This window comes from Notolepis coatsorum (genome assembly GCF_963971535.1).
Source record: "Notolepis coatsorum genome assembly, contig: SCAFFOLD_228, whole genome shotgun sequence".
Taxonomy (NCBI): domain Eukaryota; kingdom Metazoa; phylum Chordata; class Actinopteri; order Aulopiformes; family Paralepididae; genus Notolepis; species Notolepis coatsorum.
This window is the reverse complement of record NW_028169331.1, coordinates 221,432-248,123: the sequence shown is the minus strand read 5'-3', so window position 1 is coordinate 248,123 and position 26,692 is coordinate 221,432. Positions and strand designations below refer to the sequence as shown.

Here is a 26,692-nt window from a genome sequence, read left to right as displayed (position 1 = left end):
GTGTGTGTGTGTGTGTGTGTGTGTGTGTGTGTGTGTGTGTGTGTGTGTGTGTGTGTGTGTGTGTGTGTGCGTGCGTGCGTGCGTGCGTGCGTGCGTGCGTGCGTGCGTGCGTGCGTGCGTGCGTGCGTGTCCTCCTTATCAGTTCGGCTGTTATATTCCTGGCTCTGCAAGCTGGACACACAGCCTTGTATGGAGAAAGGACCCCACTGACCCAGAATGCAACGGGCCTTCATATCAACATCGCACAAATCCCAGAGAGAGAGGGAGAGACGAGAGAGAGAGTGTGGGCGGCAGACAGCATCAGGTTAACAACTTCTAACTATGAGTATATGTAGAGACTAAACAGAAAATCTATAGAAGAGCTTCCAGTTTGTGTTAGAAAGTCAAGAGAAAGTGTCTGTGTGTTGAGGCCTCTACCTGACCACCATGACATCTTCGACTTCATCCAGCCGACGTTCCTCCTCCTCCTCCTCCTACCGCACGTCGTCCCGCTTCAGCACCTCCAGCTCCTTCCGGTCGGAGGGTTCTGCGGGGGGGGCCGGGGACCCCCTGTTTGAGGAGCTCCTGGACCCCGCCAGCCCCTGCAGCCTGTTCGGCGAGGAGGGGCCTGGCGGCGGCCCCCTCTGCCTGCCTCCGTTCAGCCGGCACAGTAGCCGAGGCTCCTACGGATACGCTGGTGGTGAGTAGAGGAGAGTTACCAGCAGTCCTTCATGTTGTTTTCAGTGCAGCTGCTGCAGGAAGATAATGGGGGCAGTAGATGGTGTAGTGTAGATGGTGTGGTGATGTGGTGATGTGGTGTAGATGGTGTAGATCAGTGGTTCTCAACTGGTCTAGCCTCGGGACCCAACATTTTCCTTAGTCATTAATTCGCGACCCAAAATTTTGAACCACTATGATTTATGTAAAAATAAATGAATTTGCAGTAATACGCAATCTTTCAAAACATGAAATAAACACAAAAAAGTGCAACAAAAGTGCAACTATTGCTAAAAACCCAATGAAATAAAATAATAATAAAGAATATGCTTCTTAGCAGATTTCTTAGCTTAACATAACAGACCTACATTTGGGGGAACTAATGGGATAACTGGGGTTGCAACAAAAGTGCAACTAGGGCTAAAAACCCAATGAAATAAAATAATAATAATAATAATAATAATAATAATAATAATAATAATAATAATAATAATAATAATAATAATAATAATAATAATAATAATAATAATAATAATAATAATAATAATAATAATAATAATAATAATAATAATAATAATAATAATAATAATAATAATAATAATAATAAATAATTATGCTTCTTAGCAGACTTCTTAGCTTAACACTTTGATTGCCTAAGGCTAAATTCATGATATACCATCCGTTGCCAGCTCTATTTAACATGGAGAAGTTCCCCTTCTTTGCAGGGCTATAACTTTTTAAATTCTATTGCTAGATTGCCATTATTAGGGCCCATTCAAGGTCCTATATGTATTGTTCATGGTGTAGCAACGTTAAACTTTTTCATTCACATATTCATACTAAAATATGGTCTAAGGTATAAGTATGTTTTCATCTCTTTCTGCAGCTTTCTCCAGAACGTGATTTATAGCCCCAAATGCATTATATTGATGATGAAATACAGTTTGATAGCAATCGGCGCGATATAAAAAATTCCAACTGGACGTACTTCTGGAAGTTACTACACGTCATCTGATGTTGACCGGATGGGCGAGGGGGCGTTTATAATTCCGTGGGCAGCGTTATACCATTCATCTAATGTGGGTCATATGTTCATCAGATCAGTTAGTATCGAACACGGTAATATTACACGCTAAAACTCACCCCAGTCTCCTCGGGCCGTTGGGCGATCAGCGTGGGGTAGACAGTTTTCCATTATGGGATGTCGAAATACCCGGTCCATTTCCAGGTTGTATAATAGTATATACGTCCAAATCATGTTGTTTATCGAGTTATTGGCAACGGATCGCTATGTATTGTGTCGAGCTCGAGTCCCGGGACCTATAGCGAGTGCCCGGAAGTAATATGGGTGATCACCACTTCATCCACATGACTTCCTGTTTGGCGCTTCTGCCGATCGGCCAACAGATGGCGCTCTTGAACCGCTAGAGGATTGAGAGGAGCTCAGAACTGTGTGTGAAGGCTGCAGAGGGGAAATATGATTCCGATCACAGATTTTTGAAATATTGATATTAAAGACGAGTTAGGGCGTCCTCGGCAACTTTAGCATGGCTAGGAAAGACGCCTAAACACGTTTTCGGCACTTAAAGTGTTAACACTTTGACGACCGATGGGCTTAGTCTAATTAGTGGCTAAAGGACCGGGGAATGTAAACAAACATGTGGGTTTTCTAACAGCTATATCTATACTTTATAGTGTTGCTATCTGTCCATTCTCATTGTCAATTGAGTGCATAAACCGTCCCTTCAGAATGGCTTAAAGGAAAAAAAATCCATCAGTAGGTTGTCATTTTATAGCGCCGTGATTGAATATAAGCTTTATCGCAGATTTCGTATCATCTATTTTCTGGAAAGCTAGTTATAGAGCTAAAGGCTACTAACGTTATATTCAACGGCATTTCCGTTGTATATATGCTAATGAAATAACATAAACTGCTTATGATCCGGACTATCCCAGAGCATCTATGGATGAAAGGGGGGCGGCGGGGGACATCGATCAGTATTATCGATTACCAATACAGTGTCCGTGTAAGTAGCCACATTCACAGATCGATTGCTAGCGTTGCACAGCAAGCTCCGATCCGGCTATAAATTAGGTGATAAATGTCTTACCGTCAGCCCGTGTGATACCCGGCAGCATTTCCCCGTTATCGATCGGCATCTGGTAGATCGATATGTCCATTGGTTGATGATAAATCCCCTTATTCCATGGTGAAATCTCCGCTTCGAAACGTGATACACGGTGCATGCTGTTGGTTTGTGATCAGAGTAATATGATACTTTGTTGGAGGGTAAAAAAAAATCCCTAAGAGGATCTGGCCGGTATTGCATGTTGCCGATTCCACAGAGGCGGGTAGATCTGCAGAGTCGATCGGGGATCTTGATCCGGTTATTAATATGGAATAAAACAATAACAACTTGCCACGGCTATATACGTGCCTCTGGTCCACAACGCATGGCACCGAAACACGTATATATACGTGGCTGGTCCTTAAAGTGTTAACAGACCTACAGTAAGTTTGGGGGAACTAATGGGATAACTGGGGTTGCAACAAAAGTGCAACTAAGGGCTAAAAACACAATGAAATAAAATAATAATAATAATAAATAATATATCCTTCTTAGCAGACTTCTTAGCTTAACATCCCAGGGAACTAATGGGATAACTGGGGATGTTGTTTGCTCCTGACAAGAGTCTCAAAGTCTGGGGTGATGGTAGGCAAAGCAACTATGAGGTCATGCTCAATGTCCAATCTGTTGCTCCGCTTTGTCTTCAGCTGGACCAGAGCTGAGAAGCCACTTTCACAAAGATAGGTAGTGCAAAAGCAACCCACCAGTTGAGAAACACTGGTGTAGATGATGTGGTGTAGATGGTGTAGATGGTGTAGATCAGGGGTGCCCAACCTTTTTTGAACTAGGATCAACTTTTTAATTTGACACCTAGCCGAGAGCTACCAGCCCAAATTTGACCTACTCTCGGCTAGTATTAGTAGTAATAGTATTAGTAATACCCATTCAATATGCACATGACAGAAAATATTTTATGGCATAGAAAACATATGTTTACATTGCCAAAGCAAAAGTGGATGTTTATGGTATTCCACCATGCCATGTGTGTTTTATTTTATAATGCTCATGATGCTGAAGTCGGAGTCATACAATACTATTTTGATTGACAGTTGATTCTGCCAATTACGTCACACCGCTTGCACACACTCTGCTGTTCTTACCACCAATCGGAAGCTCTTATTCGTAAAACATTTTTACTTCCGGAATGTCGGCCATTACTCTACTCGAGAGACTTAACTACCGGAGCTCAGGCTAATAACGTTAGCTCCCCGCCGGCCACATTGACGAGTACCAGCGCTTATACATTACTGGCAAATGTCTTGTTGCACTTGTGGCAACAAGCGTTGTCAGCATCGACTTTAGTAAAATAGACAATAATGACAGTCCAGTAATTAAATCAAAATAAATGTAGATTAAAAGACATAAAAATTATAAATACAATACATGTGCTCTTGCTCGCTCTTCCTCGCTCTTTCCTTCCCCTGTGTGTGTGTGTGTGTGTGTGTGTGTGTGTGTGTGTGTGTGTGTGTGTGTGTGTGTGTGTGTGTGTGTGTGTGTGTGTGTGTGTGTGTGTGTGTGTGTGTGTGTGTGTGTGTGTGTGTGTGTGTGTGTGTGTGTGTGTGTGTGTGTGTGTGTGTGTGTGTGTGTGTGTGTGTATGTAAGAGTACAGCACAGCCCGCTCCTCGCGCAGGCAGAGAGAGACAGAGGGAGGAGAGATATAGAAAACGGCCAACAAGATTAGTTTGTGACGTTAGCCCATTGCTCGCGTCAATTATATTGCATGTCATTGAAGGTATGCGCTGGTCTGTGTCTAATGAAATTACAATTGCATGTCATTGAAGGTCCGCGCTGGTCTGTGTCTATAATGAAATGAGAGGAAAGCTCTGCGCTAAAGCAAGCCTCATCTCAGCCGCGACGTGACAACATATACTCGATGCTATATCAAAATAATCTTACGGTCTACTTGAAATCAACCCGCGATTGCGGTCGACTGGTTGGGCACCACTGGTGTACATGGTGTAGATGGTGTGGTGATGTGGTGTAGATGGTGTAGAATAGATGATGTGGTGTAGATGGTGTGGTGATGTGGTGTAGATGGTGTGGTGTAGATGGTGTAGATGGTGTGGTGATGTGGTGTAGATGGTGTGGTGTAGATGGTGTAGATGGTGTGGTGATGTGGTGTAGATGGTGTGGTGTAGATGGTGTGGTGTAGATGGTGTGGTGATGTGGTGTAGATGGTGTGGTGTAGATGGTGTGGTGTAGATGGTGTGGTGTAGATGGTGTGGTGTAGATGGTGTGGTGATGTGGTGTAAATAGTGTAGATGGTGTAGATGGTGTGGTGATGTGGTGTAGATGGTGTGGTGATGTGGTGTAGATGGTGTGGTGTAGATGGTATGGTGTGGTGATGTGGTGTAAATAGTGTCGATGGTGTAGATGGTGTGGTGATGTGGTGTAGATGGTGTGGTGATGTGGTGTAGATGGTGTGGTGATGTGGTGTAGATGGTGTGGTGTAGATGGTGTGGTGATGTGATGTAGATGGTGTGGTGTAGATGGTGTGGTGATGTGGTGTAAATAGTGTAGATGGTGTGGTGATGTGTTGTAAATAGTGTAGATGGTGTAGATGGTGTGGTGTAGATGGTGTGGTGATGTGGTGTAAATAGTGTAGATGGTGTGGTGATGTGTTGTAAATAGTGTAGATGGTGTAGATGGTGTGGTGTAGATGGTGTGGTGATGTGGTGTAGATGGTGTGGTGATGTGGTGTAAATAGTGTAGATGGTGTAGATGAACAATTGATGTCTGACTGACTAAAATTCAACTTACGAAAGCAATCATAACTACAGAAAGCAAGATGGAAAAGAACATTAAAGAAATGAGCAAAACATTGGAGAGCTTGGCGAGTGAGGTGAGAGAAGTAGCGAAAAAACAAACTGAACTTGTGAACCTCTTGACCGAAGTTAAGGAACTCAGGAAAACGCTGGAGGAAAGAGAGGTGAAAATAAAGATACTAGAATCGAAAGTGAACAATCTGGAGGAACTGGAACGGAGAGTCCAGGAACTGGAGCTTTTCACAAGAAAGGCCGATGTAATCATAAGTGGAATGGAGGTGAAGCCGAGGTCGTATGCGGCAGCGCTATCAGCAAGGGGAGGTGACTCAGGTCAGGAGCCTCGCCATGAAGACCAACAATCGCTGGAGACGCAAGTCGTTACCTTCCTGAGAAGCAAGGACATCCACCTTGACAAGAACAACATTTCTGCTTGTCACACTCTTCCGAGAAGAGATCGAGAGGCCAAACCTGCGATCATTATTCGGTTTGTAAACCGCAAACATAAGACGGAGCTGCTAATGCAAGGGGAAAATCTGAAGGGAACCAACATTTACATAAATGAACACCTAACAGCAAAGAATGCCGAGATTGCCAGAGAGGCACGTCTGATGAGAAGAAACAACAAGATCAAAGCAACGTGGACCAGAGACTGCAAAGTGCTCATTAAGCTGAATGGCGATACACCTGACACAGAGGAGATAATCATGATAAGAGAGCTAAAAGACCTTGACCCTTATAAATGACTGTGTTCTCTGTTTTGACTGTGTTTTGGACTGTCTTCTGGGTCAAATTTCTCTGCATAGCTCACTGCTGCGTGAACTCTAGTCCTATGTTGGCTTTTTTGGGTCTTGCAAGCCTAATGCTTAGACAAAGGATTGAGTATGAAATATTATTCTTTCCACATGCTGCTACCAAACTCACGTGTGTCATAGGCTCTGCCTTGTTCCTATTTTTGTAAAATTATTTGCCATACTTTTTTGGGTCTGTAAACAGTCACTCCATGAGAAATTGGACTGCGTTAAGCAAACTGTCTGATGATGATGATGAGGATTTATTATTAGGATTAATGATTATTATCATGATTATTATTATAGGCTATTATTGTGTTAGGATTTGTTTAGTTGATGATTTAACTTCTCTTTATGCATGATTTCAATGTAGACATTGACCCTGAGGTCAATCTCTTTAATAATAATTCTTTTTATCTACTTTTTTCTCCCCGTCTTCAATTTTTCTCCCATCCCAATTTCGTATTATCCAATTCTACCCTCCCCTGTCTCGAACGTTGTTAGACCATGCCTCCCACTGGTCGGCTGCAATGTGGACGAAGCCTTGCATCACGTGTCCCCTCCGGTACACGAGGAGGCAGCCGTCGCATCTTTTCACCTGCACAGCGCAATCTCTCAGTGGCGAGGAGTAACGCGTGGGAGGCTCACGCTGCCCCCAATACTTCCTGATTCTGCTGTACAGGCGCACAAACCGACCGGTAGGAGATGCTGTCCACAACGTCCGATCCCCACCCACCGGCTTTCCCACCCCCTAATACTGCCAATTGTATTAGTATGAACGACCATCTCTTTAATAATATTGATATAGTGTGTGACTACTATACAGAAGAGCAAGTGAATGGTGAAGTAGATCATGCCAATCGCTTTTCATCATACACTTTAACAGCAGGAGTATGTACAAAATTTGTTCACACATCAAAGACTATCTGAGTAAATTTTCAACACAGTTTAGTTTAGTAGCAATTTCTGAGACCTGGATTACCCAAGAGAAAGAAGAGTTTTTTTAGTTGGATGGGTATGACTTTAGATGTATAAACAGAATCCACAAAGGGGGAGGCGGGACTGCTTTATTCATTGATCAAAAACTAAAGTATAAGGTTATTGATCACATGAGTGCTGCTATTGAAGACCTCTGTGAGTATATTACAGTGGAGATTGAAAGGGAAAAGCAGAAAAACATCTTGGTTAGCTGTGTTTATAGAGCGCCTAGTTCAAGCATTGAGAATTTCAGAGAAAAGATGGAAGAGCTACTTACTAACATAGAGCAAAAGGTTACATTAATTTGTGGCGACTTTAATATCAATATTTTAAACCCAAACAAAAAAACAAATATACAGTAGATGATTTTACATCAACCATGCATAGCCTAGGCCTCTTCCCGATAATTAATAAGCCTAGCAGAATAACCTCTCATTCTGCTACTTTGATCGATAACATTTTCACTAATGTTATAAATAATAGAATTGTGTGCGGACTGCTGACAAATGATATAACAGATCACTTACCAGTTTTTGTAATAATAGAAGATAATAATCAGCCAAAGAGGGAATCTCAGAGAATTAGTAATAAAAGACACCTTTCAGAGGACTCAATAGGGGCACTCAAAAGGGAACATACGGTTATCCTATAACCATAGATATATATGAGTATAGCGAGCGCTCTGCTCGTAGTGGAACATATCCCATAGCCAGTCTAATACTGAATGAATTTCTTCACATGTACACAGGCCTGGCCACACCCCCATCCGCTCCTCTACATAAGCGGGGATGTGGCCATAATAACAGCTCCTTCCCAAGTCTTTCACCACCGAAGGCGAAGACCACGGGGTCCTCAGTGAGTCCGAGCAGAGCGCTCGCTATACTCATATAACTTTGGTTATAGGATAACCGTATGTTATATATCGTATTAGCTTACGCTCTGCTCGTAGTGGAACACAAGAGCTGAGCAGAGCGGAAGCTCGACAAATGTACCCGCTGAGGCCCCCCACAACCATCAGAACCGGGGAGGACCCGAGCCCCCAGACCCCCCTAGTGGAGGACGGGAGGGAATCGGATCCGACTGTGCGAAGAGGGTTTAGCAACTCAACGCACAGGATGAGCAGATCATGGGACTTACCTTCCCACAGAAGAAACCACAACTACACAGGCGCGCAACCCACATGCCACTAGGGAACGAACTGGAAGGAAAAAACCCTGTTACAATCCCTAATATCACGGGGTGAATGAATGAATGAATGAAAACTTTATTTAACAGATTGCAGAATGGGTACAATACAGTACGGCTCAATACATACAATTGTTAAGGGGATGCAGACCTGAGAAAGACGTTTGTCTTGTTTCCATCAGGGTCCCCCATTTTCAATTCATATAGACATTTATGACATACACAACATACATGACATTTATGGCATAGGGACATATAGGTATTTAGTACTGATACATTTGTGACATAAGCGGTATTCAAATATACAGTACTGTTACCCCTAGATCCTGACAGAGTATATACATATGATGGGGAGGGGACTGTACATTAGGAGGGGGTGGGTGGGTGGGAGAGAAATATACATACGGCGGGGAGGGAATATATACATGCGGTGGGGAGGAGACTGTCTATTAGGCGGTGGTGGGGGTTTTGGGCATTTACGGTGGCCAGTTTCGAATTGCAGCCTCCCGTAGGTGCTCTTTAAGAGCGGTTTTGAATGTGGGCAGGGATTCACATTCCTTTACAGCTTTGGGTAGAGCGTTCCACATTGTTGTGGCATAATTGCGAAACGTGTTTAGTCCCTTGTTTGAGCCGAATCTGGGTTTAACATGATTTGTTGAGCTTCCTCTGGTGTAGTGGTTGTGGTATTCACTGACCTTTGGGAAGTATTTTGACATGTACATGGGCACCCCGGTCGTATAGTGTATCTTGTAGACCAGGCCCATTGCAAGTTGCTGTACTCTGTCGTCTACTCTAAGCCATCCTAGGTTGTCAAAGTGGGCAGGGGTGAGGTGGGTTCTGGGGTTCAGGTCAAGTAGTAGTCTGACCAGTTTGTTTTGTGATGTTTGTAATTTTGTTTTAAGCGCCTTTGAGGTGCTTTGGTACCATGAGGTGCACGCATAGTCATAGTACCCTTGAATGAGTGCTCCTGCCAGAGTCTTCAGGGTATTCTTGTTTACCAGAGAGGAGATCCGGTACAAGAATCTAGTTCGTTGGTTGACTTTTTTTATTACATTGGATGCCATTTTGTCACAGGAAAGATTTGCTTCTAGGATGGAACCCAGGTAGGTAATTTCGTCTTTCCTTGTGACAATATTGTCACCCACTGTAACTGAGAAGCCGTCGGTCTTGCTGAGTTTGTTATTTGAACCGAAGAGAATGGACTCTGTTTTGCCCATGTGTAATGATAGTTTGTTATCAGCGAGCCATATGGGTCAAGGTCAAGAACCCAACCCCGTGGCAAGGCCGTAGCAGCGGAGCGTGAAGGAGGACCCAGCCCCAGGAAGGGTCAGGACCCCCCAGAAAAAGGGGGCCTGGTGAGGCCAACGACGCTGCAGCCTTGAGACCCCACCAGGCGGTCACTAGTGACACCACCCCCCACATCGCCAGCATATCGGACAGGGCCCATCCAAGAGCAGGCCCTTCCCCCCTACAGCACGCTGCCCTGAAGCCCTCAAGAGGCTACACCCCCACAGCGGGACCAGGCAGCGCACCGGGGAGACAACCCCCAAAGAGGTTGATCCCTCAATCCAGGCAACAGGTCAAAAGGACTCGACCTGTGCCAGGAGCACTGCGGACTAGACAGGCGCCTAAGGGGTCTGCTGAAAACAGCACCCCGGCGGAAGGGGCGTTTGGTATGCTGTGCACCATGTCGCAGCCTCCACAAAAAAAAACCCGACCCTCTAGAGGGGCCGAGGCAGAGAAGGCTGACACGATTGGCAGACGTCATGAAGGGTGCAGGGGCACACTCGCAGGCAGACGGGGTCAAGCCCGGCCTAACCCGAGAGTCGACTCTGCTACCAACACACCTGGAAACCAACCACCACCTAACAGGAGGCGGTTGTTCCTATAACCCCCCCAAGAAAAAACTCCAAAACACAACTGCGGGTATACACCGGCTATACAGCAGTACAAGTGTTTCAGTTCTCAAGAAGGGGTTAACCCAGGCCAACAGGTCGACGAGAACGAGTCCGGACCGGGACGTATACAGGGATGCCAGAGGGGTACAAAACCCACCTCGACAGCCCCCTCCCTGCCCCGCCAAGCAGGAGAAGATAGGGGCGAAAAAAGAATGGAGAAGGACCAGGCTCCTTTAGCACAGCGCAAGGTACAACACAATATGGACCAAGCAATAGTGAAGGATAACACACAGTGATATAACCACGAACACCTCCATAACATTAACCCCTGCAACGCCCGGGCCAACCCGGCATTTTCCCCCCGAAAAAGCACAAGTCCTTCAGGGTACCAGAACAGCAGATCTGCGCCCCGGCGGACAACGGGTTAACTGACCTGGTCCGGCGCGACCAGAACCAGTCCTGTGTCCTAATCACGCCACCATCCCCAGTCCTAAGAGGGGGGTAGGTATGCGTGTCGATCTAAAACATCACAGAGGGCGCCACCAAGCCGGTCAGAACATAAAAGCACCGCGCCCGGTGGCCCACCCCAAAAGCGTGAGACCCCCCCGCCAATGCTTTGATCTATTCCGTTATCTCCCCCCAGAGATGAACGAGAATTCATCGAGACTAACCTAGTACACTGGCGCTCAGAAGAGACAAACTCCATCCTAGTTGCCCCATGAAAACGCTGTTTCAATGATGAGCAACCAAGGCGCGCAAGCCCACGCGTGATTCCACACAGGGCCAGCACTATGTATACGTCGAGACCCAAAACATATCAATGGTAATTCTAACAAGAACCCATATAACGTTCCCTCCAAGACGCCTGGGAGAGAGGCAGGAAGCCGGCCAAGAGACACAGATATGGGTCCCATATGACGCGTCTGAGCGAAAAAACACCCCTGTCAAAACTGCTCTGTATAAAGAGAGGAGACAGGGAACCCCCAGAGAGACTTCCCACGTGAGTAACAATTTGAAAAGATATATGTAACATTGAGCTACGTGAGCGCAGAGCAGAAAACATAACTCATCTTGACAATAACAGAGGTCCACAACATGGAGCCTGAAAAGAACTCACGGAAGTCTCACAACCAATAGAAACGCGGCCAGTGACGTACTCTATGGCGGGGGGAATTCAGTGACCCACCTGCCCAAATATGGCGTGGGACCAGGGAACTCCCTCCCCCTCTCCCTACCCTGTGACGCGCTGACCCAAAAGTGCGACAGGAAGCCTGAAGGACAGGAGGCCCAACCCCCTGACCAATCAGAAAAAAAGCGGAGGGAGGTTTATCAGTTCACCCCCTCATGACCCCACACCCCGGATACGATGAAAAACAACCAGCAGCGATGATACCCGCGTAGCCAGCATGCTACATGAAAAGCGTATATCCACTAGGATAAGCTAAACCAATGCACGCCAGCCACAGACGATAACTTGTTTGCGAACAGGTTTTATATACAAGGCTTTAGGCTCATGTGCGAAACACGTCACCCGTGTTTTATGTCTAAGAAAAAACACATACGTTTAAGAGAGGGTCAAGACCTCGGTACAAGCTACATATACGAGCACTTCTGTAGCACACTCTAACCAAGTTGTGGACTCGATGCCATGTTTCCAATGTAACAGAATACACACAACCCCCTCAGATTTATAAGAAAACTGTCCTACTCACTTAAACAACACACAACCCCACAGCTAGGTGAGGGTTTATACACCGTATCCCCAATATATAACAGTGAATAAACACACAGTTTGTAACAAAAAACAGTCCCCCACCAGGAGGGACCTTTTATTTAGTAACAAAATTATATGTTGGGGCGGGGAAGGGAACAGGGGTAAACAGGGGAGAGTCACTAGCGGCGCCTGCCGCGTGCAGCACGGTGCTTGCCCCCACGGGGAGCCGGCCCGGAGGGACGGTTCTGGGGCGCCTGGTCACGTCGATCCCAACCGTCACCTCCGGGTGTGGGGCGGCTAGCTGCGGCTGGCTGCGGACGAAGGCCCAGCAGCGGCGGCGGTGGTGGCGGAGGCAACGGTCGCGTTCCTCTGCCGGCGTAGTTTCCGTCGGCCATCACCGGTGGCATCGGGTCGGGGGAAATGGGGTTGGAGCACAGCGCGCTCCTCCTCCATCTCTCTGCAGGCAGCCATCATCTGCTGCATGGCTGACCTGAAGAGCCCAGCATCGGAGAGGGGGGTCGTGAGCAGGGGAATCATCTTCTGTTCCGGCACCCTCGCCTGCTCCAGCCAAAGGTGGCGCTGGGACAGAGTGGCTCCAGCCACCTGGGCGTGAAGGTACTGTTGATGGTCGTCCAATACCGACCCGCCCGCCATCATCCCCGACATGTAGCGCGCTAGCTGCGCGATGTTGGACGTCGCAGCTAGGCTCTGAGTCGCGGCGATGTTCGCCTGGTCACTCCAGTTAGCCATCTGCCTAGCTCTCTCACAGGACGACGTTGCCAGAGATGACCTATCATGTCATCAGGAACAGGTGCAGGCAGAGGCTGCGGCAACGCCACGCCATTAGCGGCTGCGGCGGCCGCCATGAGCTTGGGGAACAAGGCAAGCAACTCCCCTTGCGCACCTCCCTCCACGTCACTCGTGTCCCACACGTACGGGAGGCTGCCATGTCGGGCGCCACTATCCGACGCGGCAGATAGCTGGGCATCTTGTCTCAGGGTCGGAGGTTCTAACCCAACACCGGAGAACAAGGGACCCCAAGGAGACGCAACACTCCCTGCCACACCCCGAGGGGGAGAATGATACGAATCCATTGGGGCATCAAACAAGAGCGCTCTCGCCCCCTCCATGTGATCCTCAGTTTCCATCGGAAACAGAGACAGGGCAAGAGCACTCTCGTTCGGCTCCAGCACACCCCCAACCAGGCCGTTCGCCCCTGCAGCTCGCCGCCCTATGACGGGAGCGAGCAGAGGCGAAGAGCCTGCGTCGCAAATCCCCAGGCACCAGAGGAGCTGTCTGCCTATCGGCAGACCGTCCACTGGCGAGGGAACCAGGGCCGGAACCAGGCCATCTCACGGGAGACGGCGGCTCAACGGCCCCTCTGAGAGGCAGACTCACCACCGGGCGCCGCTCGGGCGTATCCGACTGCCACGACCGTGGAGTCAGAGCAGCCCCACGACGCACGGCGGACGCGGCAATGGAGAAACGCTGGTGAAGGGTGATGTTGTGAGCGTTCAAACCCCCCGAAGGTGCAGACATTATGACTTAGCTTTTCTCAAAAATTGGCGAGAGAGAGAAAAAATATGTCCACGTAGCTCCTTTCCAACAACTATTTCGGCACTAAACTCAAGTGGTGTATACAGACACTGGTCGGTGGTGAAAATAGGGAAGGAGCTGTTAGTATGGCCACATCCCGCTTATGTAGAGGAGCGGATGGGGGTGTGGCCAGGTGGATGGGTGTGTACATGTGAAGAAATGTATTCAGTATTAGACTGGCTATGGGATATGTTCCACTACGAGCAGAGCGTAAGCTAATACGATATATAACTGGCTCTCCAGCAATGGGTTGAGGTGTTTGAAGCAACTGATGTGGACTCAGCATATGGCTGCTTTCTGAATACATTCATGACTTGTTTCTGTTCTATTGTGCAGCAAAGTAGCTGACGAACAAGGAAGCCAGATAAACCATGGATAACAAAAGGAATTTCAAATGCCTGTAAAAAGAAGAATACTCTTTATAGAGATTTCATCAAGCATAGCACTAAACAGAAAGAAATCAAATATAAAATATATAAAAATAAATTAACAGATATTATAAGAAAACGTAAGAAGGATTATTATAATAACTTACTAGAAATTAATAAAAATGATATTAAAGGAACATGGACAATTATAAACACAATAATTGGAAAATCAAATAACAAACCAGGCTATATTGATCATTTTTCTGTAAATGGAACGGAAATAACCAACATGCATGAGGTAGGGAAGGAGTTTTATAATTTTTTTGTAAATGTTGGCCCAGATCTAGCAAGGGAGATCAAGCCTCCACAGTATGGATTCAGAACTAACAGATCCACATCAATGGCTCTCATGCAGGTAGAAGAAGAGTTAACAAATTCAATCAATAATAAACAGTATGCAGTTGGAGTTTTTAAAAACTTTTTATTGATCTGAAAAAAGCTTTCGATACCATTGATCATGACATCTTACTCAGGAAACTTAGTATGGAATTAGAGGGGTAGGGCTCAGTTGGATAAAAAGTTACATAGAAAATAATAATAATAATAATAATAATAATAATAATAATAATAATAATAATAATAATAATAATAATAATAATAATAATAATAATAATAATAATAATAATAATAATAATAACTTCGTTTAAGCGCCTTTCAGAGGACCCAAGGTCGCTTTACATAGGGGGGGGGGGGAGATGACAAATTAACAAACATAGTGGACAGACACAACATATACATATAATAGGAAAATAGGAAACAATGTGTGCAGATGGGGGAGACCAGATCATCCTGCAAAGTGATAACATGTGGGGTACCGCAAGGATCCATTTTAGGCCCGAAATTATTCATATATCAATGATATCATTGCTGTTTCTGATAAACTAAAATTTGTCATTTTTGCAGATGATACAAAAAAAATGTGTTCAGGTGCAGACCTTCAACAGTTGCTAACAAATATTACAGGTGAACTGGGGAAGCTGAAATGTTGGCTTGATACTAACAAACTCTCCTTAAATATAAGTACGTCTAAATTTATTTTGTTTGGTAATAAAAAAATAAATCCGGATACTCGAGTAGAGATATGCATAGACAATGTTCATCTTGAAAGAGTAAATTTATTTACTTTTTTGGGTGTCGTGATAGACCAAAACCTCAGCTGGAAAACTCATAACTATGTAAAGAAAAAACAGCGCGTAGCTTAGGCATCTTAAGAAAAACCAGACACATATTAAATTTGAGATCATTATACACAATTTATTGTACTCTTTTATTACCATATCTAACTTACTGTATAGAAACTTGGGGAAACACATACAAAACGAATCTGAATCCTATTATTATCTTACAGAAAAAAGCAATAAGGGTTGTGAACAATGATCCTACAAACACACTGCTGTTTTAAGGTCAACTAAGTAAAGGAACTTTAATGCCCGTAGTTCAAAAAACAGAGATAGTTTTTAAAGCTATAGAAGTTATCAACTGCCAAGCAACTTACAAATTGTGTTTAAAGAACAAGAGGTGAGGTTTAATTTAAGAGCACTCAATTTCAAACAGCCTAGAGCTCGAACCACACTTAAAAGTATGTCTGTCAGTTAAAGGAGTAAAACTCTGGAACAATCTACCGGATGAAATAAAAAACAGCAGGAGTATTTTTAAGTTTAAAAATATGTTTAAAAACAGGGTTCTAGAATCCTATAGTCAAATTTAACCTACATGTAGAATCTGTTTTCTCTACCATGAAGTATAGATTTTCCTATGTTGGCTTATGTTCTTTTCGGGAACGTTTTTTGTTCGTTGTTGATTATAGATTTTTTGGTTGTTTGTTTGTTTTATCTTGCAAACTTTAACTTTTTTTGTTCTTTTCTGGATAGTTTTTTGTTGATTGTTGATTTTTTGTTTGTTTGTTTTATTTGTGCAAACTTTAACTTTTTGGAATTTGTTTTTGAATTAGGGGTAGGTTGCTCTATAAGCCTTTTGTGCTTCAAACCTATCCTTTTCGCGTGTTTATTGGTAAAGATTTTGAAAAAAAAAATAGTTTATTGTTTATTATTTGTAAACATTCGAAATAAAATAATTTCATTCATTCAATTCATTCATTCATTCATTCATTCATTCATTCATTCATTCATAGATGGTGTGGTGAGCTGCTTCTGGTTTGGTCAAGAATACACACAGGTATACAGAGAATACTTGCCTCTTTATCTGGGCATTTTGAATATACCCTCCTGTTAACCCATTTTCTGTTGGGCGTGTGTGGCCTGTGTAAGTTCTGTTTTGGTGGTTGTATGCACAATTGTGTTCTCTCATATGCAGAGGAATACGAGTGGGCGGCACAGTGGTGCAGTTGTTAGCACTGTTTTCCGGACAGCAAGAAGGTCCTGGGCTCAAACGCTGGTGGGGGGCAGAGATTGCATGTTTCCTTTGTGTTTGCATGCAGGCACAGCGGTTTCATCCCACACCAAAAGACATGCACGCTAGGTACATTCTCCTGCCATTGACCAAGGTACTGGCATCACAACTGGAGTTGGTCCTCGGGGCATCTGTCAAGTGGCCGCCCACTGCTCCTAAGTGGGCAGGTCAAATGGGTGGGTCAAATGCTGAGGACAAATTCCCCACAGGGACAATAAAATACAACTTAAAGGAGCACGCCAACATTATGGGAAATGCGGAAAGAAAATGGATACCAATTTCCTCTCTGTGTGTTCAGTAAAAAGCTATCCGGCTGCAAGCTAGCCTAGCTCAGCACAAATTAATGGAAGCCTAGCTGTTGGCCAGAAACATCTCTCCCAGAGTTTTAAGCTAGGCTAGTGGGCCGTATCCGCTTCCATTCATTTGTGCTAAGCTAGGCTAGCTTGCAGCCGGATAGGTTTCTACTGAACACACAGAGAGGAAATTGGTATCTCTCTTGTTGTCTGACTCTGGAGAAGATGGTGAGTGCATTTCCCATAATGTTGGCATATTCCTTTAACAACTTGAATACATCAAATAGTACATACCTCATCCTGACACATACCTTAATAACCAGGATACTAGCTAATATCTGGAGTATTCATTTCCATATAAACATGCTTACAGCATGGGGACTGCAGTATATACTCCTCCTCTCATCAGACCTACCAACCTCTTCAACTATACCACTGCACCACTGCCTACAGCTCAATATAAGTAAAGAGCTGACTCCATTAGATCCTCTCTGCACTGTGAAGCACAGTCCCTATGGCTCCAGCCACCATCTGTGTGGTCATATACAGTATAGAGCTGAGAGTACTAAGATGGACTAGACTCAACAGTAAAAGATAAGTGGCAATAATGAAGTAATGATTTTTGCCAAGCCGTACAATTATAATGATGGCATTAAAAGTATGTGTTTAAGGACTGCTTGGCGCCATGCTGGGGGATCAACTCAGAGACAAATCACTATTAAAATGTGGGCACTTCACATTTTGGTAATAATATTATTTTCTTATTTTCAAAATTCTTAAAATGAGAAACATGGATGATTGTAAAAAAAATTGAACAGTGCCGTTGGGAAAAGGGGCAACACACAAAACCACTTGACATGTCTGCATCATGTGTCTCTCTTGAGTGTCTCTGTCCAGATTGGTACGAAAGATCTTTAGCGTCCCCAAACAGAGGCCTCAATCATGACCATATGCTCCAGTGAGGACATCAAATACAACCACCCTGGTTAATTCATATCGGTTATCCAAAAATAGGACACATGCCTCTACAGAGGAGCTATCCCTTGTGCTTTGAAACCTTTGTGAGCACCACTCACAGAAACCTGGCTTGAATGTTAGGGCATAGCTTCCCATCACAGATGTGTGTTTGAATTAGGCCTATGACCGGGAGGTTCTCCAGTGAGTTCTAGCAGCCCAGAACCTCCTCTCATAGAGCTATAGGCAATCATCAACTGTAGACTCAGGCCAGAACCTCCTCTCATAGAGCTATAGGCAATCATCAACTGCAGACTCAGCCCAGAACCTCCTCTCATAGAGCTATAGCTATAGGCAATCATCAACTGTAGACTCAGCCCATAACATCACAATACATGATTTTCAAACTTACAAGCTGGGGTCAGCTGCACTCACGTGACTATTTTTAGAGCAGCTCAGTACTACATGCTATCTGCACACCTTACCGTCGATGCTTTCCAAAGAGCCATCTGGTGTGATCCTTCCAGAAGCTCTGTAATTCAGATTGGAATAGCAGTGTCCTTTTGGAGCCTTTATAAAACTAATATGACTTACATACATATTAGTTACATATGACTTATCTTGAAACAAATTTAAATAGTTTTTTTGTGTGTTGGGTAAAATCGTTGTTTATTATTGTTCTTTTGTTGTTCCAATGTTCAAGTTCAAGTTCAAGTTCAAGTTCTTTAATAGTTGTCATACAGAAGTACAGAATACTTTCATACAAAATGCTTCTTACTGTTACGCTCCAGAGACTGTGCTAGACAAGATAGTATCAAATAACATAATAACATAATATAGCATGAATTTAGAAGAAGAAAATGAGGTCACAGTGTTCGGTATAGACATATGTACAATGTTCTGAGTTACCATATAATATACAATACACAATACTATGCAGTGTACTAATGTACAGTACTATCTAGTGCAAAGCAGAAATGGGATGAGGTACAATTTTAGGTACAATTTACAGTAAGGTGTACGAGTTGTAGTGCAATCCTTCATCCATAAATATAAAGTGTGGGGAGTGGGTGCTACAGTGTGTTTGTTTAAAGTGGGTGTGTGCTATAAGTGTGTGGAGTGGGTGCTACAGTGTGTTTGTTTAAAGTGAGTGTGTGCGTGTGGATGTGTGTGCTATGTGCGTTTGGTGGTTGTTGTTGTGTAGTGTTCATTCATTGTTCGTTTAGCAGCCTGATGGCCTGGGGATAGAAGCTTCTTCTGAGTCTTTCTGTGCTCGCCTTGAGACTCCTGTATCGCTTGCCTGACCGCAGCAGTTCAAAGAGGCAGTTGTTCGGGTGACTGGAGTCTTTAATGTTGTCTTTTGCTGCTCTATTGTTGTTTATTGAAAGTTCTGTGAGATTCATTTTTTTATTTAGTATATTGTGATATAACTTGTGTATACATTCATGTGACATAATTGTTGAATATATTCTGATAGACCTGGGAAAAAAATATGTATATCACCTAATTTTGCAAAACAGGGTTGAGGTTATACATGCATTATTACACAATTACACCAGGCAAACCAAAAATAGGTTTAGACTCCAGGGCAGGGGCGTATCTAGACCCAGCACTTCAGTAGGGCACAGAAGGGCACCAACAACTACGAAAAAAATTTGGCCGGTTTTGGCCGGTTTGTGGGCGAAAATGGGTGGATTTTGTAACTATTTTTTTTTTAACTTTATTTCGGTTTTAGGGTTAGGTTAGGGTTATGTTATTTAATTATTTTGGGGAGCCAGCCCCCCAAACTCCTGAAATGCATAGAAATCTATGAAATAAATAAAACAATCTGACATTTATATTAAAAAGAGCTAGCCACCCAAACCCCTAAAATACATAGAAATCTATGCATTTTGGAACAGTTACTATATATATAGTCAATAAAGCATTTAGTCATACTTAAAGTTTAAAGTGCTTTACTTGCATTGAACATTGCATTGAACATTGAACATTGAGGAGACATCATTAGAAAGCACAATGTATGTTTCCATAGTTACGCAGATGACACACAATTGTACATCTCCGCTGAACCAAATGATCACACAGCTATAAACTCCATTTCCGCCTGTCTCTTAGCAATAAACAAATGGATGACGAACAACTTCCTAAAATTAAATGAGGGCAAAACTGAAATCCTACTAGTCGGTCCTATAACAAAAAGAGAAATGTTACAGAGCAATATGGGGCAACTTACTCCTTGGATCAAACCCGAAGTTACAAGTAAGTAACCTACACTGGCTTCTGGTAACATTTAGAATTGATTTCAAGGTCCTCCTCCTTATATACAAAGTATAAACATTGTGATCATCTACTACTGGTCTATTGAAGGTTCCAAGCCACAGTCTAAAGAAAATCAGGGATGCAGCCTTTGCTAACTATGCACCAAAGTTATGGAACACACTACCTATGGACATTAGGGAAGCTAGATCTCTTAATATTTTCAGAAATAAGCTAAAAACGTACCTCTTCACCATAGCCTTCTAATACACCCTGCTGTTGATTGTACTGTAGCACTATTTTACTCTGGCCATTCTATTGCATAATTTTACTATCTATTCTACTATTCTATTATTGCACTGTATTATTGGTGTGCAAACCAGTCAACTTACAAAAAAGAGCCTGTTGGAGGATTTCAACAAGATAAATGCAGTGCAAAATATTTCACTATAATATTTCAAAGCGAAGTAAAAAATATTATAATAATTATTTGATCATGTTAAATGATCATTTGATCATGTTAAAAAAGGGAAAATAAAAAACATTTGTTAAAAAAAAAAAAAAAAAACATTTTATTTATTTTTTTCATCACTGGGGCACAGATGATCATCACTAGGGCACGTGCCCTAGTGATAGTGGTCTAAATACGCTGATGCTCCAGGGTGCCTCATCTGCAAGAATATCCTCTTTTTGTTTTGGTGACAAACACTTACACAACACTTACTTAATTTCCATTTTGAAAAGTCATGCTAACTGCATTTGTACATTGCCCGCTGGTGATGTACTGTAAAATGCATCACTTCCTGGGTGCCAGATTATTTCCCAGGAATGTGTCTGGTGTTTGGAAGAGCATATGTAAAAGCATGAACTGAATTTAGGTGGAATTGGTATCATGTTCATTCAATCAGTGGGAGACAGTAGTAAAACTGACATTTATCTCTGAGCCTGTATTATTACATTAAAAAAGCCATTGTTCTTTCAAAATGATTTAATCTTTCTATCTTATATATTATTTTATCCAAAACAACCCACACACATCCATTATCTTTCTTCATGTGGAGGTGGCCTGGCCCACAGGGGTGGCATTCCCGTCGCCGTGCATGGTGGTGTGAGGGGCGCGCGGGTTGTTTGTGTTTTCCTTGTCATGACGTGCTTTATCGGGTGGGGTGTCTTGGATGGGGATGTGGTAGGGATTGATGTGTGCCGTGTTTGGGGGACTGGCTGTTCCGCGGGGGTTCACATGCCTTCGAGCGACATTGTACTATTGTGCTGATTTTATGCCCATGTTCATTTTATACTAATTGCTGTGGGGCACTCTGGACTGCGGTCCATGTGTGCAAAGTACTATATAGATAGTTATTAATATTTATTATTGTTATATTGTAGAAATGTGTGCATTGAAATGTCTGTAAAGCATTGAAAATGAGGGTGACCTCAATTGTCTTTTCGAGAATAAATAAAGGTTTGAATGAATGAATGTGACCAATCCTCTCATGTAAAATATTTTTCAATATTTGAATTTGGGGAAAAAAAATCAACTGAATTGAATTGAGTGTGAATTGGATGTAGCCAAACAGCTCTTACCTAGCATAACCTTTCCTTTATGGTCCTGCTCTTCTCCTCCAGGCTCCACAGGTGGCGCTGTGACAGCTCGCCAGGCCAGCATAGGGGCGGTGCGCTCAGTGGGAGACAGCTACTACCTGTCAGCGGACGTCAGCCAGTTTGAACCTCATGACATAGTGGTCATGGCCTACAACCATCACGTCTTCATCCACGCTGAGAAGGTGTGTATGCGCGGTGTGTATGCGCGAAATGTGTCCCTATATTTAGAGGGTGTATGTGAATGCTTTAGTGACACATAAAAGACCTACAGACAGCTATAATGGATTATTATATGTTATGATGACTGTATGATACATTGCAAGCCTTATAATGTGTTATATCTCAATACGAAAAACTGCCTAATTATGACTGCAATTATATTATTACTATTATAAACAATTATGATTATTCGCATACTTAATACTTATAATACATATCCACTGTATTCCACTGAGACATCTTGGTAGACTAACAACAGGTGATTGTAATCAGGTGACACAACTGTGGCTAATGAACTGTGTTGATGGCAGTGCGCCTTGTTGATAGGAAAGGCCTGCTACGTCACAGGAATACTATGACTAGAAGTATGACTAAAGTCTTACCAACACGTCTTCATACAGTACATGTAGGTTGTACCATGTCACAGGAATACTATGACTAGAAGTATGACTAAAGTCTTACCAACATGTCTTCCAACATGTAGACCATGACTCATTCACTCCCTTCCATACATGAATCACTCCGTAGCGACGTCTCTCAGAGAGATTACTCTGGTTGAGTCTGGACTCGTTGTATGCGTGATGTCAGAAGAGCACTGTTAGCTCGTCTTGCTATCCGTCCAGTGGGGCCCCTCTGCAGGTGTTGTACGGTACGTTGATGCTAATCACTGGTAAAAGCCAGAGCAGGTGGAAAAGCTAGGAGAACATCTGTAGCAGTGAGGGGGGATTGTTTAAAATCCACATGCAGCTTGTGCTTCCAGTGTAGAAATCATGTCTCAGGAAAAGGAGTGAACGTTTCTTCACCTCGCCTCCTGCTCTCTTCTATTTTTTTCTCGCTCCACCAGCTGAGCAGTGCTGACCTCCTCCCTTCCGTCTTTCACTTCTCACTCTCTTTTCTCACTCTGCTCAACTCCGCTTCCCCTGACTTTGTTTGTTAACGTGATGATTCTTATTCATAAAATAGACAAATAAAATATGGAAGGAACAATATTATAATATTATTTATATGTTAAGGGTTAACTAATTTTATTTCACTATGTTAAGAAAAAGTTATAAGAGTATAGGTAGCACCGGTTAGTTTACTTCCTCTTTGGGCAGAGATGTTTGACAGCGGAATCCAAGTGGAACATCATCCAGCTCTCTGCATAGGAGAATGCTCCACCTACACCCCTTTCAATTTCAATCTCTTTCTTCTAAACCCCCAAAAGATGGGTTCATCAGAAGTTCTTTCACAGGCTAAATAGTTGGAACTATTCTATTACTATTTTGAAGGTCTAGTTGAACTTCTAACTGGTTATCCGCTGAGTTTAGTTTGTGTATGTTTGTGTGCTTTAAAAAAATAAATATATATACCTGTTGCATTACATGCAACTTGATGATGGTAATGTCACAGATCGACCTAGATGTAAACACAACTGGTAGTAGTTTACCAGAGAAAGTAGACACACACAATGGGTGTCTGCCAAAGAAAAAAAGAAAAAGAAAAAAAAGAAGATAACAAACTTTATTTACATAGAATAAATTAGTACATCAAATGCACAGCACAGAAGCTCTGGGAAATGCCTAAATGGTGGGTTAGTATTCAAGCATCAGTTCCAGGGCCACTCTTCCTGGTTGTAGCAAAGATTCAGTCAACCTGTCAAAAGAGAACTGAATCACAGTTCGTTCACAGTTCAATATCCAACACTCAATTTGAGAGCAGAAGAAAACGTTACTTAACTTGGGAGAGATGAAATAGAGAGGGTACCCAAGTCAAGCTGTTTAGCTGGTTCCTCTGGGTGGTGGTTGGGTTGGAGAAGGCTTTTAGGACCGTCACAGATGACATGTAGTGTGAGACCTCCCATGAGAACCAGGTCTCCCAATCCATTATCTCCTTCCTGGTTTTATTTCCAAGGCTAAAGCTGGTGATGTCATCCTCCTCCTATAGGAGGGCTTAGAGAGGCAGGAGAAGGAGGGGAGAGGGGCAGGCACAGGGGCAGGCACAGAACATCCAATAATAGTACACAAGCAATCAGTCCGCTATCTCTCCCCAATTAGGCCAAGTTCAATGTCAAGGCTGCCTCTCATCTAGTAATTAATCACGGCAAATGTCAATGTTCTCAGCCAGTCCTAGACACAGTTACACAGAAAAAGCACTCAGAAAAAAAGAATATACACAAAATAATATGTCAACCTGTGACAGTTCTCTCCCTGAGGGATGGGGCTAATCATGACCGTGACTTAAGTTAGCTGATTGTTTACAGCAAATACTGCTTTTTCATGCATCATTTATCCAGAAGATACACATTAAGAAAGTGACAATACAGTAGCTAGCAATATTTGAAATAACATACATTATGCTCAAACAAACATCTTCTGGAGGTGGTAATTTCTTATGAAATTATATTCTACACCTTTAGGCACTTTTTTTCTCATGAGGGTACAGTCTTCTTTCCACCACTCAAACTTTTCCTTGCTCCCTCTGTCTCTTTTCCTGTGCCCCCCACCCCTACCCCAGGTCCTGGACGACGGGAGTGTCTGTGACACGTTTACCCATAAGGCCTTGCTGCCAGATGACATGGACCCCCTGTCGGTCAGTGGGACCCTGAGCCCTGACGGTGTCCTAGTGGTCAACGTCAGGCGGACCCCCGCGCCGGGGGGACCAGAACCCCCTCTCACATACCGTGCTGAAGCTCACCTCTGACCTCAAACCGTTTTCAGTATATTTCAATTCAATCATTAGAGCTAAAACCATATACATTGGTTTGGAATGTGACCATCATACCTCGCCTCAATAAACAAAACCTCTTCTGTCTTTAACTATGAATGTACACAACACTGACCTACTGCAGATAATGGAATTTATCTCAAACAGACTTACATAATTATTTCATGTAATATCTTTCCCAGGCTGTATTGTGGTGCTGTGGAGGGGAGAGAGAGACACTGTTGTTTCTGTATGAATGTTGTTTTATACCGATAGGATACGGTCTATTGGACAAAATAAAATTATGATCTGTCTTCACAAGTGTTAAGAGTCATCTTTACAAGAACCTATTGCCGTGTGTGACATTTCAAGACTTGGTGGCCAGTGTTGGGCAAGTTACTCAGGAAGTCTAATTAGTTATTTATTACTCCTTTAAAAAGTTATTACTTATTAGTATTACTTTACTGATTACTTTGTATCGAAGTAATTAGTTGTGTTACTCGTTACTTTTGCTTACCCCCCCTCCTCTCTGAGTGTGGCCTTCAAATGAGCTTCCGTCACCCTATTCTCTCTCGGTAGCCAACAAACGTCTTTCTCTGTTGGTAGCTTGACATTGTTCTTTGTGGGTATTTTCTCTATGATCAAAATGAGGGTGAGTCAACGCAGCGTTACTTGGATTTTGGGAATTGTAAAGCCTTACTGTTGAAGGCAGAGGTTCTGTGTAGGATTGTTAGTAACTGTCTAACTGCATAATAACTGTTTACACTAGTAACTGTCTAACTGCATATATAACTGTTACCACTAGAGAGCGTGTGGTAGATTCTAACATAGATCATCCTAATGGGAGGTCAAATCAAACTAATGTGTAAAAGTCTTATAGAAACAGTCAAAGTGGAACAATTCATAGAGGGTGTGTGTGGACAGGGATCTTGAGCTCACAAACAAAGGTGAATTTGCATACAAAGTGTGGGCAACAGCTGCAGACTAAAGATACAGAGTCATGTATCCTGTGTGATCTGTGGAACCGGTCCTGTGAGGACAGCTGCTGTAGACAAGTTTCCTCCAAGACAATAGAGCAACTGTTTACAAGCGGGGATGGGTAAACAGCTAACGCAACAATGATTAGGTCACATGCAGTTGGTATCTGATGGCTGCCTGTGACCATCAAAGGTCTGATTACACACACACACACAGACACACACACACACACACACACACACACACACACACACACACACACACACACACACACACACACACACACACACACACACACACACACACACACACACACACACACACACACACACACACACACACACACACACACACACACACACACACACACACACACAGAGAACAAATGCATGACACACACACCTCATAAACAACTTAGTTTTGATATGAAATATAATTAGGAGTGTTTACATTGGGATAATAATTCTGAAGCTAAAAGTATTAAACTGTGTAAAATCAGATGATGTAAGTTAAAATATAAATAGAATAGGTTTGTTTATATTGGGGTAAGAATTCTGAGAAGTCATACTTAAACTATGTAATTAGTTTTCACTTAAAGTGAAAATAGGTTAATGAAAAGAAATGTGTTCAAGTATAATATCTCTGTGTTTATGTGATCAATGGTAATTCAAATATAGATATTAGGAATAGATATTAGGAAATGAATAAAAGCAATGTATTAAAGTAGATTGTTAGATTGAATGAAACAAATGAAAGTATATATTGTTGACTGTGTAAGGACCGCCTCCGTTTGCATTCAAACATAGAGAGGCGGTGATTGGACAAACCACAGCTTATGATGTCATCACAACGAGACCCTGCGCCTTGAGATAAGATGGGATGTTGTGAGGGGGAGAGACACTCTGGAAACCCAACTCACAGGACAACACCTCTTACCACCCATCCACACTCAAGGCGGCCAGGTCAGCAGGAGAACAAAGGACATCGCTTTTGGAGGGAAAACAAAACTATACTTTGGTTGTCAGCCAGACAACAAAGACCATCAACAACTTATCAACTATCATTCTTTATACTGTAATATTAGTCTAGTTGTTATCAAGACGGCATAGTGTCTTTGAT

General features: G+C 43.2%; 1 protein-coding gene across 1 annotated transcript; it reads left to right on the top strand.

The window, feature by feature from the left end:
• Positions 1-426: 426 nt before the first annotated feature.
• On the top strand, positions 427-24,592 carry LOC311248739 (heat shock protein beta-1-like; the record flags this gene model as incomplete). The annotated part of the gene is made up of 3 exons (XM_084339571.1): positions 427-676; positions 21,716-21,873; positions 24,407-24,592. 3 exons carry the CDS (start codon positions 427-429, stop codon positions 24,590-24,592), a joined length of 594 nt encoding a protein of 197 aa, XP_084195697.1.
• Positions 24,593-26,692: the final 2,100 nt, after the last annotated feature.